Raw genomic sequence first — 12980 nt, forward strand, 5'->3', positions numbered from 1 at the left:
AGGCAGGGTGCATCTCACTGAATAAAGATATTGTGTCTCTTATAATTCAAGCTGGATGCCTGTAGAAAAAGGAAAGCCCTTTGAAAAGTGCTTACAAGGCTGGTTGGACAGTAGAAATCTTTTGTAAAATGTCATTTCGGCATCTTTCCCAATGGAATCCTTCATGCAGGAGGACTGGCCAGCATTTTGGAAACAAACCCAGCCAACATTAGGTTTGGACATCTGCTTGTTTTAAGGTTGCTTTCACAATTTTCTCTGTAGCTGAAGATCGGTACTTGATGTCTATGTGAAAACGCTGCCAGAGAAGCAATGAAGTTATGCCAACTGTTTCTTTCATCAACACAGCTTCTTAGAAATGACCGTTTTATGCTGGAAAATCATCTTGTTTGCATTGCTCCCATGTCTAGAAGGATGAGTGCTCTTTGATCTTGTCCTTGTAGAAAGCTATCCTAAATGAAAAAAAAAAGAAAGTTTCTTGAATCAATTTAGGTTTAAATCAGGGTGATCTCCTGCCTGAACACATCTAGACTGAGTGCTGGCACTTAAATGGTGTCAAATCAAGTGACTTGTGAGGAAGGGGTAGTGGTGTCTGTTGTCTTTAAAGGTGGCTGAGGGGATTAAATTTGAGACAAGCTAGTGGTCAAATTTTCTGTATATTTTCTTTGTCCTTGTTTAAATCACCCAAAGGGGAATTAACACTTGTCTTCTCTGATTTCCACAGGGCCCAACTCGCATGACATCTGATCTTACATCTTCTCCTGCAGCAGGGTATGTCCCTGTGGGCCAGAAGCCAGAGGCTGTGGTGCATGCTATGAAGGTAAGGCTGGGTGGGGCACTGGGGTGTCCTGTGTTGCACCTGAGGGGCAGAGCTGGCCATTGGCTCTTCTTGTGGAAACAACTGAACACAGAAAGTTAATATGCAGGCAGGATATTGGTAACCAGCACCTGTGTCATGATGAATAAACATTACTTGAAATAGTTGCAGAGCTACGCAAGATTATGCATAGCTATTTTTTGGGGGGTTGGAAACCTCCAATAAAAGCTGCTGATGCTGAAGGTAACAATGGTTACCCTTTGGGTTCATCAGTCCTGTGTAAACTGGGTTTCTGGGGTGACAGTGGTGTCCAAAATGCTGTTTTAAAAAGGGACACAAAAACTGCATTTCCTCATATATTTTGTTGTTGAAAATCCTGCAGCAACCTTCAAAGAAGAAAGATTTTATTTTATGAAAATATACAACAAACAGTGACATCCTACCCATGTAGGATGTGCATCATCAGTAGGGATTAAAGTCAGGACCACTGACAATGGGACCATGGGAAACTTGTAGGTGAGTTAAAGGAGAAAACTTGCACCATGATTTCACAGCAGCTTTCAGGTTCTAGTGACCATCCATTAGCAGAAAAAGTGTAATTCCCCAGTGCAACATGTTTAACTAGTTAAGCAAGATACTTCTGAGTATTTGAGAGACACAGAAGCACAAATCCTTTACAAGGTGTCATAGGGATGGCTGGAAAGTTTCTTACCTAAATTAATCTTTGGTTGAAATATAATGATTCATAGATTTGGATTTGCTGAAACTGAAGAATTTTGTGCAGGATTAAAAAGATGAACATCATCTCAAAGGAGGATTTCTATGTGGCTGCTCTGGAGCTCAGATCCCTATGGTCATAGCTGGAAAAAAGGTCCAGCAGTGGCATCACTAGCTTGGATGATCTTATACCTGAGACAGATACTTACAAAGCTGTTTGCTGTGTACCTTTCCACATCTGACCTATAAATAAATGGCACATGAGTTGCTCATGGTTATGATCCAAATCCCTAAATTTTCTAATTTTTAGTGTTTCTATCTCAGTATATCATGCCTGTCCAGGATCTCTTGGCTCCAGGACAGATGTTGTAGTGGTGGTGGTGATGGTAAAACCAACAAATGTCAGGAGAAGCAGTAGTGTGACTGGTAAGGATATTAGTTCCACTGAGCAGTTGCCAGATCCCAGGTGGATATTGAATGCCACTGTTTCTCAAGTAGTTATTAAGACAAGTGTGGTTTGATTTAGATCTAATTTGAATTTAAATTATAAATGATCCTTCAAATTGCAGATCTTGATTTTTCAGCTTTCTTAAGACTTTATATATCCAAATTGTATAACTCCTATTGACTGATTGTATAACTCCTTAAGGGAAGGATGTTCAGCATGTTCAAGGGTTAAGAAATACTTTTAGTGCAGTTTTTGCTTGTTCCCAAAGGAGCTGGCCACACAAGTGGCAGTTCACTTGTGTGGATATATTGTTGCCATGTACTAGTGCTGTGTTTTCCAGCAAGTTTCCTCTTTACTTGTTGTGACTGACTCTGTGCTATCAGAGAACTCCATCCTATTCTAAGCTGCAATGTGCTTGTGGGTGACATTTCTCCTGTGTGTGTATATATATCTGTACATACAGATGGATCTGGTAACTGTTGCCTTGCAGAATGTTGCAAACTCATATGAACCTTTGTTTTTCTGTCACTTTGTACTGATTTGGCTTTGATTGCATTTAATCATCCAAACCCTGATGCAGTCCAGACTACTCCTGTTGGCTTTTTCTTCCCAAACTGTGGAGTTCATACCTTTCTGCTCTTGCTCTTAATTGCATTTGGTGAGATGGTGGTGAGGGATAATATTAAACAGAGTTGGTAGTGTTTTTAAATTACAAGATCAAATACTTAGAAAATTGATTATGATCATATTCTGGGGAATAATTAGTTTCCTATTTGCTTTAGGAATTGCAGGACTGAATTTCTCACTAAGGGCAAGAAACATAAATGGTTTTAAGATGTGGTTTGATAAGCTTATGAAAAGGATTGAAAATTAATGAGGAAGATTCTTGGAAACTGGAAATTAGGTTTGGAAAGTCTGGTGCAATTTTTCATTTAAAGGAATTGAAAAGAAGTTGGGTGACTGATTGTTTGCACATATTAGTAATCCCTCTACTTTAGAGCTTTGTGGATTCCTAGGAAGGGCTAGAAGAAATTCAGAAGAAATTCTGGTGTGTGATTTCATAATTTGGCTGATGAGGTGCATTTGTCTGTCTCCAAAGCCCTGGGAACTGCCATGGCTTGAGACAGAAAGGTGACATAGCAGTCACATCTCACGGGGCATAAATCATCTCACGTGATGTATTCTGCTCACTGACTTGAGGTTAAAAATATTCTCACATTTGAAGTGAGGAGGAAATTCTCCTCACTTCAAATGTGAAGTGTGTAGGTCAGAGTGGCATGGAGGGATGAGAAGGTGTCTATTTTTCCATCCTGTGGCCCATTTCCAAGGATCATCTGGAAATTGAAAGACAGAGGAAGCTGGTCATGGTCTCAATCTCTCCTCCTCCCTTGTGGCCCAGTGAAATAGTTAGTAGCTGTTGATCTCCAGCTGCAGATCTTTTTTTTGGCCATGTCATACCATAGCACATGGTGTAAGTTTTATTTACACCCTGCAGAACTGGGTAGCTTTTCCAGTGCCAGCCCCTGCATGTGGGAAGCTGGATGCAGCTGCAGCCCTAGACCCTCACCTCCTGTGAAACAGATCATGACTCTGTCTTGAGAAGAGAGCAGCTTATAAATGAGATTTTGTGCTTTGGCTATATCACAACAGATACTGGAAAAAGCCCTTCTTGGTTGAAAAATGAAGTCCTTATGGATCAGCAGACCAGCTCCTTACTGCAAGAAAAGGCAAGAAGGGTTGGAGAGGCAATGAAGATGATTAAGGGAATGCAGCACCTCTCCTGTGAATAAATACTGAGGATGCTGGGGTTGTTCAGCCTGGAAAAGAGAAGGCTCCAGAGGCACCTTATAGCACCTTCAAGTTTTGTAGAGGGGGCTCATAAAAAAAAAAGGAGAGGTTCATAGTGTCCTGTCACATAGTGACCGGACAAGAGGCAATGGTTTTAAACTGAAAGAAGGCAGGCTCAGATTAGGTTTTGGGAAGGAATTCTTTACTCTGAGGGTGGTGAGACACTGGAACAGGTTGCCTAGAGAAGCTGTGGATGCTCCATCCCTGGAAGCGTTCAAAGTCAGTCTGGATGAGACTCTGAGCAACCTGCTCTAATAAATGGCATCCATGCCAAACCTTCTATTATTCCATGATTCTGTGCAGCTGGCTCCACTTGTCTTGTGGAACACTTGCATGCAAGCCTGTCACCAATTGATGAGGCACCTAGGATGTGATTCTGTGCCTAAGCAAAAGTGACTGAGGGACTGTCCACTCCATATGGATCTGCAGGGCTTCTGGACTGCCTCTGCACCCACATATGTTATATCCCCTAAGATTTTTCCTTGGGATTTTCTGCCAGCTAAATTCTATCTATGTGGCTGAAGTGCTGCCTGCAATTTACCACAAGTTCTTCCTTGAGCATGTATAGGATTTTCTTTATTTTTCCTTCTGAAATAGTTTTGTTTGTTTGCACCTACTAAATAAAGAGCAAGATGACAGGTTGGCACTCCTAACAGCTGTTTTTGCTAACAAGAATAAAAGGTACATATGCTACAGCTCAGTATCTCACTGAACATCAAAGCACTTTTCTTAGGAACTGAGCAAATCTGCTGAAGACGTGGGGAGGTGATGAGACAAATGTAAAAGAATGACATTTAGCCTATAACCCAGCTGCCCCCACAGCAAAAGCCTGGATCTCTTCCATGGGCACAGAGCTATCAAGCAGGTGATCATCACTCCCACTAATTGTGGATAAGACAGGATTTGGCCTTCCAAAACTAGGGAAGAGTCCTAGCAGGGCATATGGACTTCTCCCTTGCTGGAGCAGAATGTTTCCCAGTGCTGTGTCCAGCTGACTTATGAAGCAACAAAATTAGTGAGGTTTGCACAATTTGGAAAGTATCCCAGCGTGCTTTGTGTTGCAGAAATGAATACCTCAACTTTCAACTTCCCTTACAAAGCTCTACTACTGTCATTCAGACTCTTTAGTGCTTTTTTTTTCTTTTTTTTTTTTTAATTGAATGTTTGTTTTTAAAATGTGTTTGGCCATATGGGGTGAGTACAACAAGTCATAAGGGATGTGGTGGACTGGGTGACTTTGAGGTGACAGTGCCTTGCAGACATCAGTGCTGTCTCAAAGAACACTTGAGGTGTTCCTCAGTTTATGTATCAGTAGGGGAAAAGCCAGACAAGCCAGCATGCCCACCAAGAGCAAGGTGAAAGTTGGTTTTGGGAAGTGACATCCCTATGCAGGATAGCAATATTTCCCAGTCCAGCCCCTCCTGCATGTGGAGTAGCACATGTCCAAGTGGAGCAGGCTGCTCTCCCTGGCTGGCATTTTACCCAGGGAGATCACAAAGGGCTGCTGTGTCAGCAAAGGACCAAGTGCTGTCAGTGCAGCTTGGTGAAAAGCAAAAAGGAGGGGATGGCATCAGCCACTTTGAGCCTGGGGTACATTTGTGTTTTCTTTAGGCTCCTGGGATGAGAGGTGGCAGAAATCAAAGAAGGACATACCCCAGTTTCTTAAACCCACGCTGAATGCACAGTCCTTGAACTGCAGCTGATCCATAGATAGCTGATGTGAAGGCATGTCCGTATTCCCCAGTGGTGTAACTGGAGGAACATTAACCTGGTCCTTCTAAACAGCTGAGGAGGCATCTGGCAGCATCTGAGAATAACTGGGGCTGGATCAGCATTAAGAAAAGGCCTTCCTGTCATTCTTCAGGAGGTTATTTCACTCTTCAGAGTGTATTTTCTTCCAAGATGCCTTTCCTGGATAGGGTGTTATGTTTTGTCACTATGAATCCCATTTTCCCATACCCAAGATACTAACACATCTTTACAAAGTGCCTAGCCAGACATGGGTTGAACCTGGGAAGCAGAGTAAATGAGATTCAGAAATTAAGTACAAACATAACTTCCATCTGATCATCTTTCAGCTCCAGTTCTGCCTGGTTAACACTGTTAGAAGACATTTCCACTGAAAGAAACATGCTGTGCCACCTTTTCACACCTCCTAGTCTAAGGAACGTGGGTTTAGTTTAAGCACAAATTGTAGAAAAACAGCTTATTTTAGTCCACTGAGACTCTTGTGCCTGCAAGATGGATGGCTGTGGAAAGCAGAGGCTGGGGTTGATGTGATCTGTAACTAATCTACCCCATGGTTTCCTTGACACCTGCCCTGTGGACACAGCTGATGTTTAGCAGCCAGCCAGGCAGCCCTGGAGCTCCATGCCAGGATGTGAGGCTGCAGGCTGCTGGCTTTGCAGTCAGTGTCGGAAGCACACAGCTCCAGACAAGCAAGTTCAATGTGCGAGTCCAGCTGGATCAATAATTAATTCCCTCCTCTTTAGCAGAAAATAGATGCTCTCTTCGTCAGCACGTACATGCTTTTTGCATCCCTCTCTTCTTAGAATGGATGTGGATAATTCCTATCTATGCAAAGACTGGTCCCAAGTAGGCTACAGGCCCTTGGAGAATGACCTATTTTTGTTTGTAACTCATTTTGAGTACAGCAGGATTGCAGTGCTCAAGCAGGGATGATCTTCCCTGGTATCCCATTTTGTGGAGCAGCCAGTGCTGTATATACACCTCAGCAAAGGCTGAAACCCATCTTAGCACAGCATCTGGTTCTGTACCTCCCTGGGAAGTATAGGAGTATTTACTCATACAACTACACCTATTGTACACCTTCATATGCATGTGGATGCATCGTGGTAGATGAGACCACGTGCTGTCTGGTGATGTTGGGTGGTTGCAGGATCCCTGACTCTACACACTGAGCTGGCCACCTGGCTCATCAGTGGTGAAGCCCTGGGTGAGGTGTGCAAATCAGTATAGAGGCAACTGTAAGACCTGGAGGCTCCTGTGCAGGGCTGTGCCCACCTTGTGTGACATACCTGTCTGGAGAACTGTTGGAATGCATACAGGGGTGACAGGGGGTGGTATCCCTCAGGTTGGTGTTTCTAGCTGGAAGTGAAGGCTGTCTTTAGCCCCAGGCAGTCTCCTTTCTGTGATCAAGGGACCAGCTGGCTACAGCTGGGCACTGTCTCCCTGAAGGAGCTCTGTGGGGGTGGCCAGGACAGTGGGATGTGGCAGGCCAGGGCTGGCCCCCACTTGAGCTGTTCTAGAGGTTTGGGGTATGATCAGTGCATGGTGAGGGACAACATCGTGCTTGTTGGGGTGCTGCCTGGAAGGTGGGACTACCAGCAGCCTTCCTGGAAAGAAATGCACTTGTGGGCACAAGCAGCCTGCTGCCAATGGTCCCCAGGACTGTGACAGCAGCCACACCATGCAGGTGATGGGACAGAGACAGGACATGCCTGGGGGAGCAGGGAGGATGGAGGTGTCCAGCTGGATGTCATGCTTGTCTTTGCTTGTCTTGAGTCTTTGTGAATCCTGCCAATTTAAATACTTGCTATTGATGTTCTTAGGAACACAATTATTTGAGGAACATAATGGTTTTGTAATATTTTTTTTTGTAGGTCCTTGAGGTCCATGAAAATTTGGACAGGCAAATGCAAGACAACTATGAAGAAGACCTAAGTGAAAAGGAGAAGGCGATCGTTCGTGAAATGTGCAATGTAAGAGCTCCTCCCAGCAACTCTTGGGGTTCCTTTAAGAACCCCAAGGTTCTAAAAGGGGGTCTTTTGTTAGAAGTATGGAGGAACAGGGATCTGCTGCATGTAAGCCTTGTGAGGTCCATAGGCACAAGGGAAGAGTGGAGGCTCTGCTAATCACTGTTTTGGGTGACCTGAATGCCTTGTTCACTGCACAGAGCAGCCTTTGCTCAGTAGATAGCTCCCACTTTGATGCCTTCCTGGCTGTGGAGTAGCTAGTCTAGCTGACCAGAGATGTGCAAGGGGCTCTCCCTGACTAGGACAGCCCTGTTAGCAATTGTCTCCACTTGTGCCCATAAGGACTGGGTTTGGGCTAAGCAACAGTTGCTTGCCATGTTTGAAGCTGTACAGCATGAGTGGGTTTGAGCCTAAACCACATGGGAATGTCAGAGGAGAGTCTTGTCTGGAGTCATTGAACACTATCATGATAGTGAGGTGCTGTTAACACTTGCAACATTTTGGGCAACCACACTGTTAAATGAGGTGGCCACATCCTGTACGGTGAGTGCTCGTACCCAGCCTCTGCTCTGCAGTGTCAGCTGTCACAGCATTGCCTCCATGGCATTAGCCACGCTCTGGCTTTGAAGAAAGAGTTTGAGATTTCTGCTGGAACGCAGCTGGAGCTACCTGTCACCTGCAGTTGGGGATGTGCTGTTCAATTGCCCAGAGCAGGGAGGAAGATGCTTATGAGCCTTCTCTTTTTGAAGTCCACATAAGAGGCCAGCCCAGGTGACATCATTTAGTGCCTTCCAGCAGTTGAGAGGGGCCTAATGCTCTGTTTAAATTCTGAAACCCACCTTAACCCTAAAAAGAAAGTGTGAGCACAAACGTGGCTTGCTGAACTGAATCACTGTGAGCATCCTTCGCAAGGGCTAAGGCACTTCACTTTGGTTTCTGGATCCCTATAAGCAAAGCCAAGACCAGAGTAAATGAAGGCCTGCTTTTTAGGATATTTTGTCTGCTTAATTTCCCAGTCCCTTGTAGCTATGCTGGGAGAAAGTTAAAATACTGTAAATTCATCCTCCCAAACTGACTCATCTCTATTTGTCTATCATCAGCTGTTTTCTCTTTAAATATTCACTTCATGTAGATTCAAGGCAGCTATAAAGTTTTAGCAGTTTATTTTTTATTTAAATAGTGGCCCTAGAGTGATAAAATGTATGTTTTTAGAAAGTCATGTGTGTATAATTTTAATCATTATCTTTTTTCATTATCTTTTCTGTTCATGGTAGCATCTTTTCTGTAAGCATAGCAGGGTTGACCTACCATTGAACTTATGTTCTGAATCTAGTGTATTTGTTTTATACTATTACCCCAGGCAAAAACGGTTCTAATTTCAAGAGGGACTAATTAGAAAAAGGCATCAATGTGTCTTTTCCTTGGAAACTGGTGCAAGGATGCCATCCAGTGTCCCTGCTGAGAACTGCAGCCCAGCTCTAGGAAAGGGCTGGTTCTGGCTTTCAGACTGCAATTAAAAAAATTCTGCTGTTCCTCAGTGGCTTTGTGGTTTGGACATTTAAAAAAAAAAAAAAAAAGGAAAAAAAAAATCCTGTCTTTCTCTCCCCAAACCCTTGTTTTCTTTCTTTCAGGTTGTGTGGCGAAAGCTGGGTGATGCTGCGAGCTCCAAACCTTCCATCAGGCAACATCTGTCAGGAAACCAGTTCAAGGGTCCCTTGTAGGAACACCATCCTGGCAACTGGAAGTGATGGATTCTGTGAAGACTAAAGAAGCAGAGCTCAGTGTTTCTGGCTGCCTGTTCTTCGGGAGTTGGGGTTGAGTTTTTTCAGGGTTTCCTTTTTTCTTTTTTTTTCCCCCCAGCTTTTTTTTGTAACAATAGTGTAAATATGGCAGCTAAAGGCCTGATTTCCAGGCTGTGGTGCTCTGGAGCTACTGTTCACTGGGTAACCATCCAATAATGCCAGACTTGCATCATTTTTATTGTAGTTCAAACCTGCTTTGTTGTAATGGTCTGTTTGTAGAATTGACTAACTCAAGAGAATTTCTAAGAGGAACAAGAAGAACCCTTAACCTGCGGAGAAGTCACCGTTTGTATTGCTCCTGTCCACCTGCTTGTCAGTGATTCATAGCCAGGTTAGTGGCTCCAGGCAGCCATGGAAAATGCAACTCAAATTCATTGGCTTACTGCCTGCCAAGTTCATGAGCTGCTAACACTTTTTTTGGAGGTCCTTATTTTGAAGAATGACATGCAACTGTTTTCACAAGGTTCTGTGTAAAATACTGAGTGGCAAGCTAAAAGCACTCGTACTGCCCTACATTGTATGGTGGTACTCATCACACAAGCGTACACAAAGGTGTAAGACTCCGTATCAGGTGTTAATGAACAATTTTTCATGATCAAATGACACAAGATTTCTGCAGTCGTAATGTGAATGAAGTCACTTAGCCACACAACAGTATTCCCTACAAAATGGCAACACTTTTCTTGTAAAACTTCACTATGAAATAATTCAGCAGAAACTGCTATCCTGACAGTGCTTATGGCTTTCACAGGATCTTCAAAAGCAGCTCATCTTTCACATAAGGAAGATTTGGGTGGGTTTTTTAAATGTTCTTGCTGGATCCCTCATCTATTCTGGTTCCTGTGTAAGGTAACCAAACAACAACCTTGCAGAGCTGAATAAAAACTCCATAAATACGAGCTGTCAGGTGAGACTACTTCCTGCCATTCAAGCTTTATTTTTGTTAATGAACCAAAATAAGTGGGTTTTTCCTTCTTCAAATAGTTGTATATAAAATAATGGGAGTTACATTTTGCTATTGTGCAGTAGCTGCCTGTGTAGTTGTAAGAATTTGACTCCCTCCTTTTCCAAGTTGTCACAGCAGCTGTCCCTGTATTTCATTAGATGTTCTTTCCCAATAGTCCAAGGAAGCAGGCTTTGTTATTAGAACTCATTGGTGTAAAATAATTTTAAAGACAGGCATGTGAAAAGATCAAAGCCTCCTCTTCAAAAGTTGCATCAATTTTAGTGATTAGTTGGAGGATGTAATGACCTCAAACACCATTACTTTCTTTTTGTTCTCTACAAGAATCAGTCACAGCTACAGACAACTGTATTAGTTGGACAGGTCCTTCATCTAAATTTGTTCTACCACTTGAGTTCTTGACTTGTGGTACTGTATTGCATGGAGCACTGATACAATACCAAGGAACCCATGTGACAACTTATGAAAGGTAATTGGTCCCGTGGTGTACAATAAACTATAGCTGCCTGGCTGAAGAATTTGCAGTGTCAGAACTGAAACCTGAAACCAGTAAAAAAATAGAGCAGGAATACAACCAAAATATACAATAACCAGGAAGAGTAAGCACCACTTCATTATTCATTGCAGAAATAGAAATATAACAGTTGAGTAGGTTAAAAATATTAAAAATAACCAACCAAGAACCACCCCCAAAACACAAGTGCATACTCTCACTCACACCCACCAGTAGATTATTTCTTACTACTGCTCAGTCAGTGAACACTGAGCTAGATAGCTCTCAGTCTAATAGTATTTACATCCCATGGAGTCTGGAAAAATCCATTCTAGAGTCTGTCTGTCTCCTTTAAGCATCTTTGAGGATTCTGGATTTCCTCCTCTGCTTTTTATTTTGACCTCCAGTTTCTAGTCACCATTGGTGATTACTTGTCTTCCTCCTGTACAATTTATACATTGAGATTTCTGTACCAGAAAAGGTGATGTGAAGTAGAACATCGTTGTTCCTTAACATCTAAGGTCAAACTGAGGGTTAGTTTAATCTATCTGCATTGAAAGGCCATTTTAGCTTTGGTGGCATCTGATTGCTGGATTAAGCAGAGACTTCAAGTATATGTGGAACAAGGTTGATTTATGTCAGTGAATTTTAACTAAAGCAACACAAATGTTGCCAGCACTTGGAGAGAGTTAACTGTGTTCATGACATGCTTGGTATTTAAGACGTATATAAGGCTAGTAGCAGGTGCTCTCAACAAGATAAGAGCTATACTCATCAGATTACGTCTCACCACTATGTAACTCCCACTCAAATATTCCCTGCTCTTAAATTTCTCTCAAAATCTATTCAATGACTTCAAGCAAAGCTTGTTTTGTTCCACCTGCAGATCTCGCCTACAAGGGAAACAGTGCTGCAATTGAGCTCAATTAGCCCTGCAGATCCTGAAGAGCCAGTTTATAGGGTAGCCAGCAGTTCAGCTGAACAAACTTGATACTTGTAGGGCCCTTTTTAAGATTTTATCATCAGTATAAGATGTGCATCACTGATTTTGCAGAAGAACATGACAGTGCTGTACCTTGGGGGCATTACTGTTTAGGGGTTTTTAGGCTTGCCAATCTTCATACTTGGCTCCATTTGAGCTATAAAATGTCTTCCTGGGGTAAAATGATGCTCAATGACTTTACAGGATGACTTGGGTGCTGAATTTTCTGCTAAATAGATATTTTATATGCATATTTAAATTCACTTACCTATGCGCTCAGTATTCAGTGAAAACTACCTGAGGAACTTTGTACATTAAGCTGGAGGGGAACATCCCTTGAAATAGTGGCCATTAAATTATTATATTTGGGGCAATAGCCCAAAATAATTTCTTCAAGATTGAAGCCCTGGGTTCTGCAATCCTCTGGTAAAGAAAGCATCCACTGTTTACAAATGGACTTTGCTTGCTTAAGGAAAGTAAAAATCACATCCTTGACTTTTGTTGGAGCGACTGGAGTAAGCAGCATTTCCCTAACAGTTCCTGAAATGCTGCAGTGTAACCAGCTTCAGTTGGCTCTTCGCACCTTGATAAGACTGCTGAGCACAACCTTGTTTGAGAATGGCACATTTTTATCCAAATATTAGATATTAAATGAAATCAGTGTTAAAGTGACCTTTTATCTTTCTAGAAACTGGGGGGGGAAGAGTACTACTGATCTTTTTCAAAGTGCATGACTGTAAAGTGATAAAATTGTATATTTTTCATAATGTGGGGAAAGTCTATTTGTGCTGCTTTAGAAATCAGTTTAAAGTTTGATTTCTGTTAAACCTGTGATCTTACAGCCCTGCTATATTTTCTGTATATGATTTACAAAGAACTGGAAAAGTTAGCACCTGCTGTTGTGTATATAGCAAAATTCTTTAGACCTTAGCACGCGTTTTTACCTATTATTGAACCACTCTGGCTTTTCTGGGGAAGGAAAGTAATAGTACAGTTTTTTTTGATAATGTGTGTAAAACATTCATTTGAAATATTTTAGTAAAAATGAAGTAAGAGATTGATTGTGATAGTGTATACTTCTAGCTGAATAAAATAAAATACATTCTTTTTAAATAAACTGATGAGTAAGATTTGGGAGACCACTGCTGAAATATGGAGTAAGTATCTTGGAGTAACCATAGTTATGACCTCTGAAC

General features: G+C 42.2%; 1 protein-coding gene across 1 annotated transcript in view; it reads left to right on the forward strand.

Moving 5' to 3' along the window:
* Positions 1-12839, forward strand: part of CCDC85C (coiled-coil domain containing 85C) — a 108504-nt gene extending 95665 nt beyond the window's left edge. Inside the window, exons 4-6 of the mRNA XM_033062080.2 lie at positions 722-817; positions 7451-7549; positions 9175-12839. Of these exons, the coding sequence (XP_032917971.1) occupies positions 722-817; positions 7451-7549; positions 9175-9264 (285 nt within the window). The 3' untranslated portion in view covers positions 9265-12839. The remainder of the gene's footprint in view (positions 1-721; positions 818-7450; positions 7550-9174) is intronic.
* The last annotated feature ends 141 nt before the right edge of the window (positions 12840-12980 follow it).

The sequence above is a fragment of the Catharus ustulatus genome, chromosome 6 (genome assembly GCF_009819885.2).
Source record: "Catharus ustulatus isolate bCatUst1 chromosome 6, bCatUst1.pri.v2, whole genome shotgun sequence".
Taxonomy (NCBI): Eukaryota; Metazoa; Chordata; class Aves; order Passeriformes; family Turdidae; genus Catharus; species Catharus ustulatus.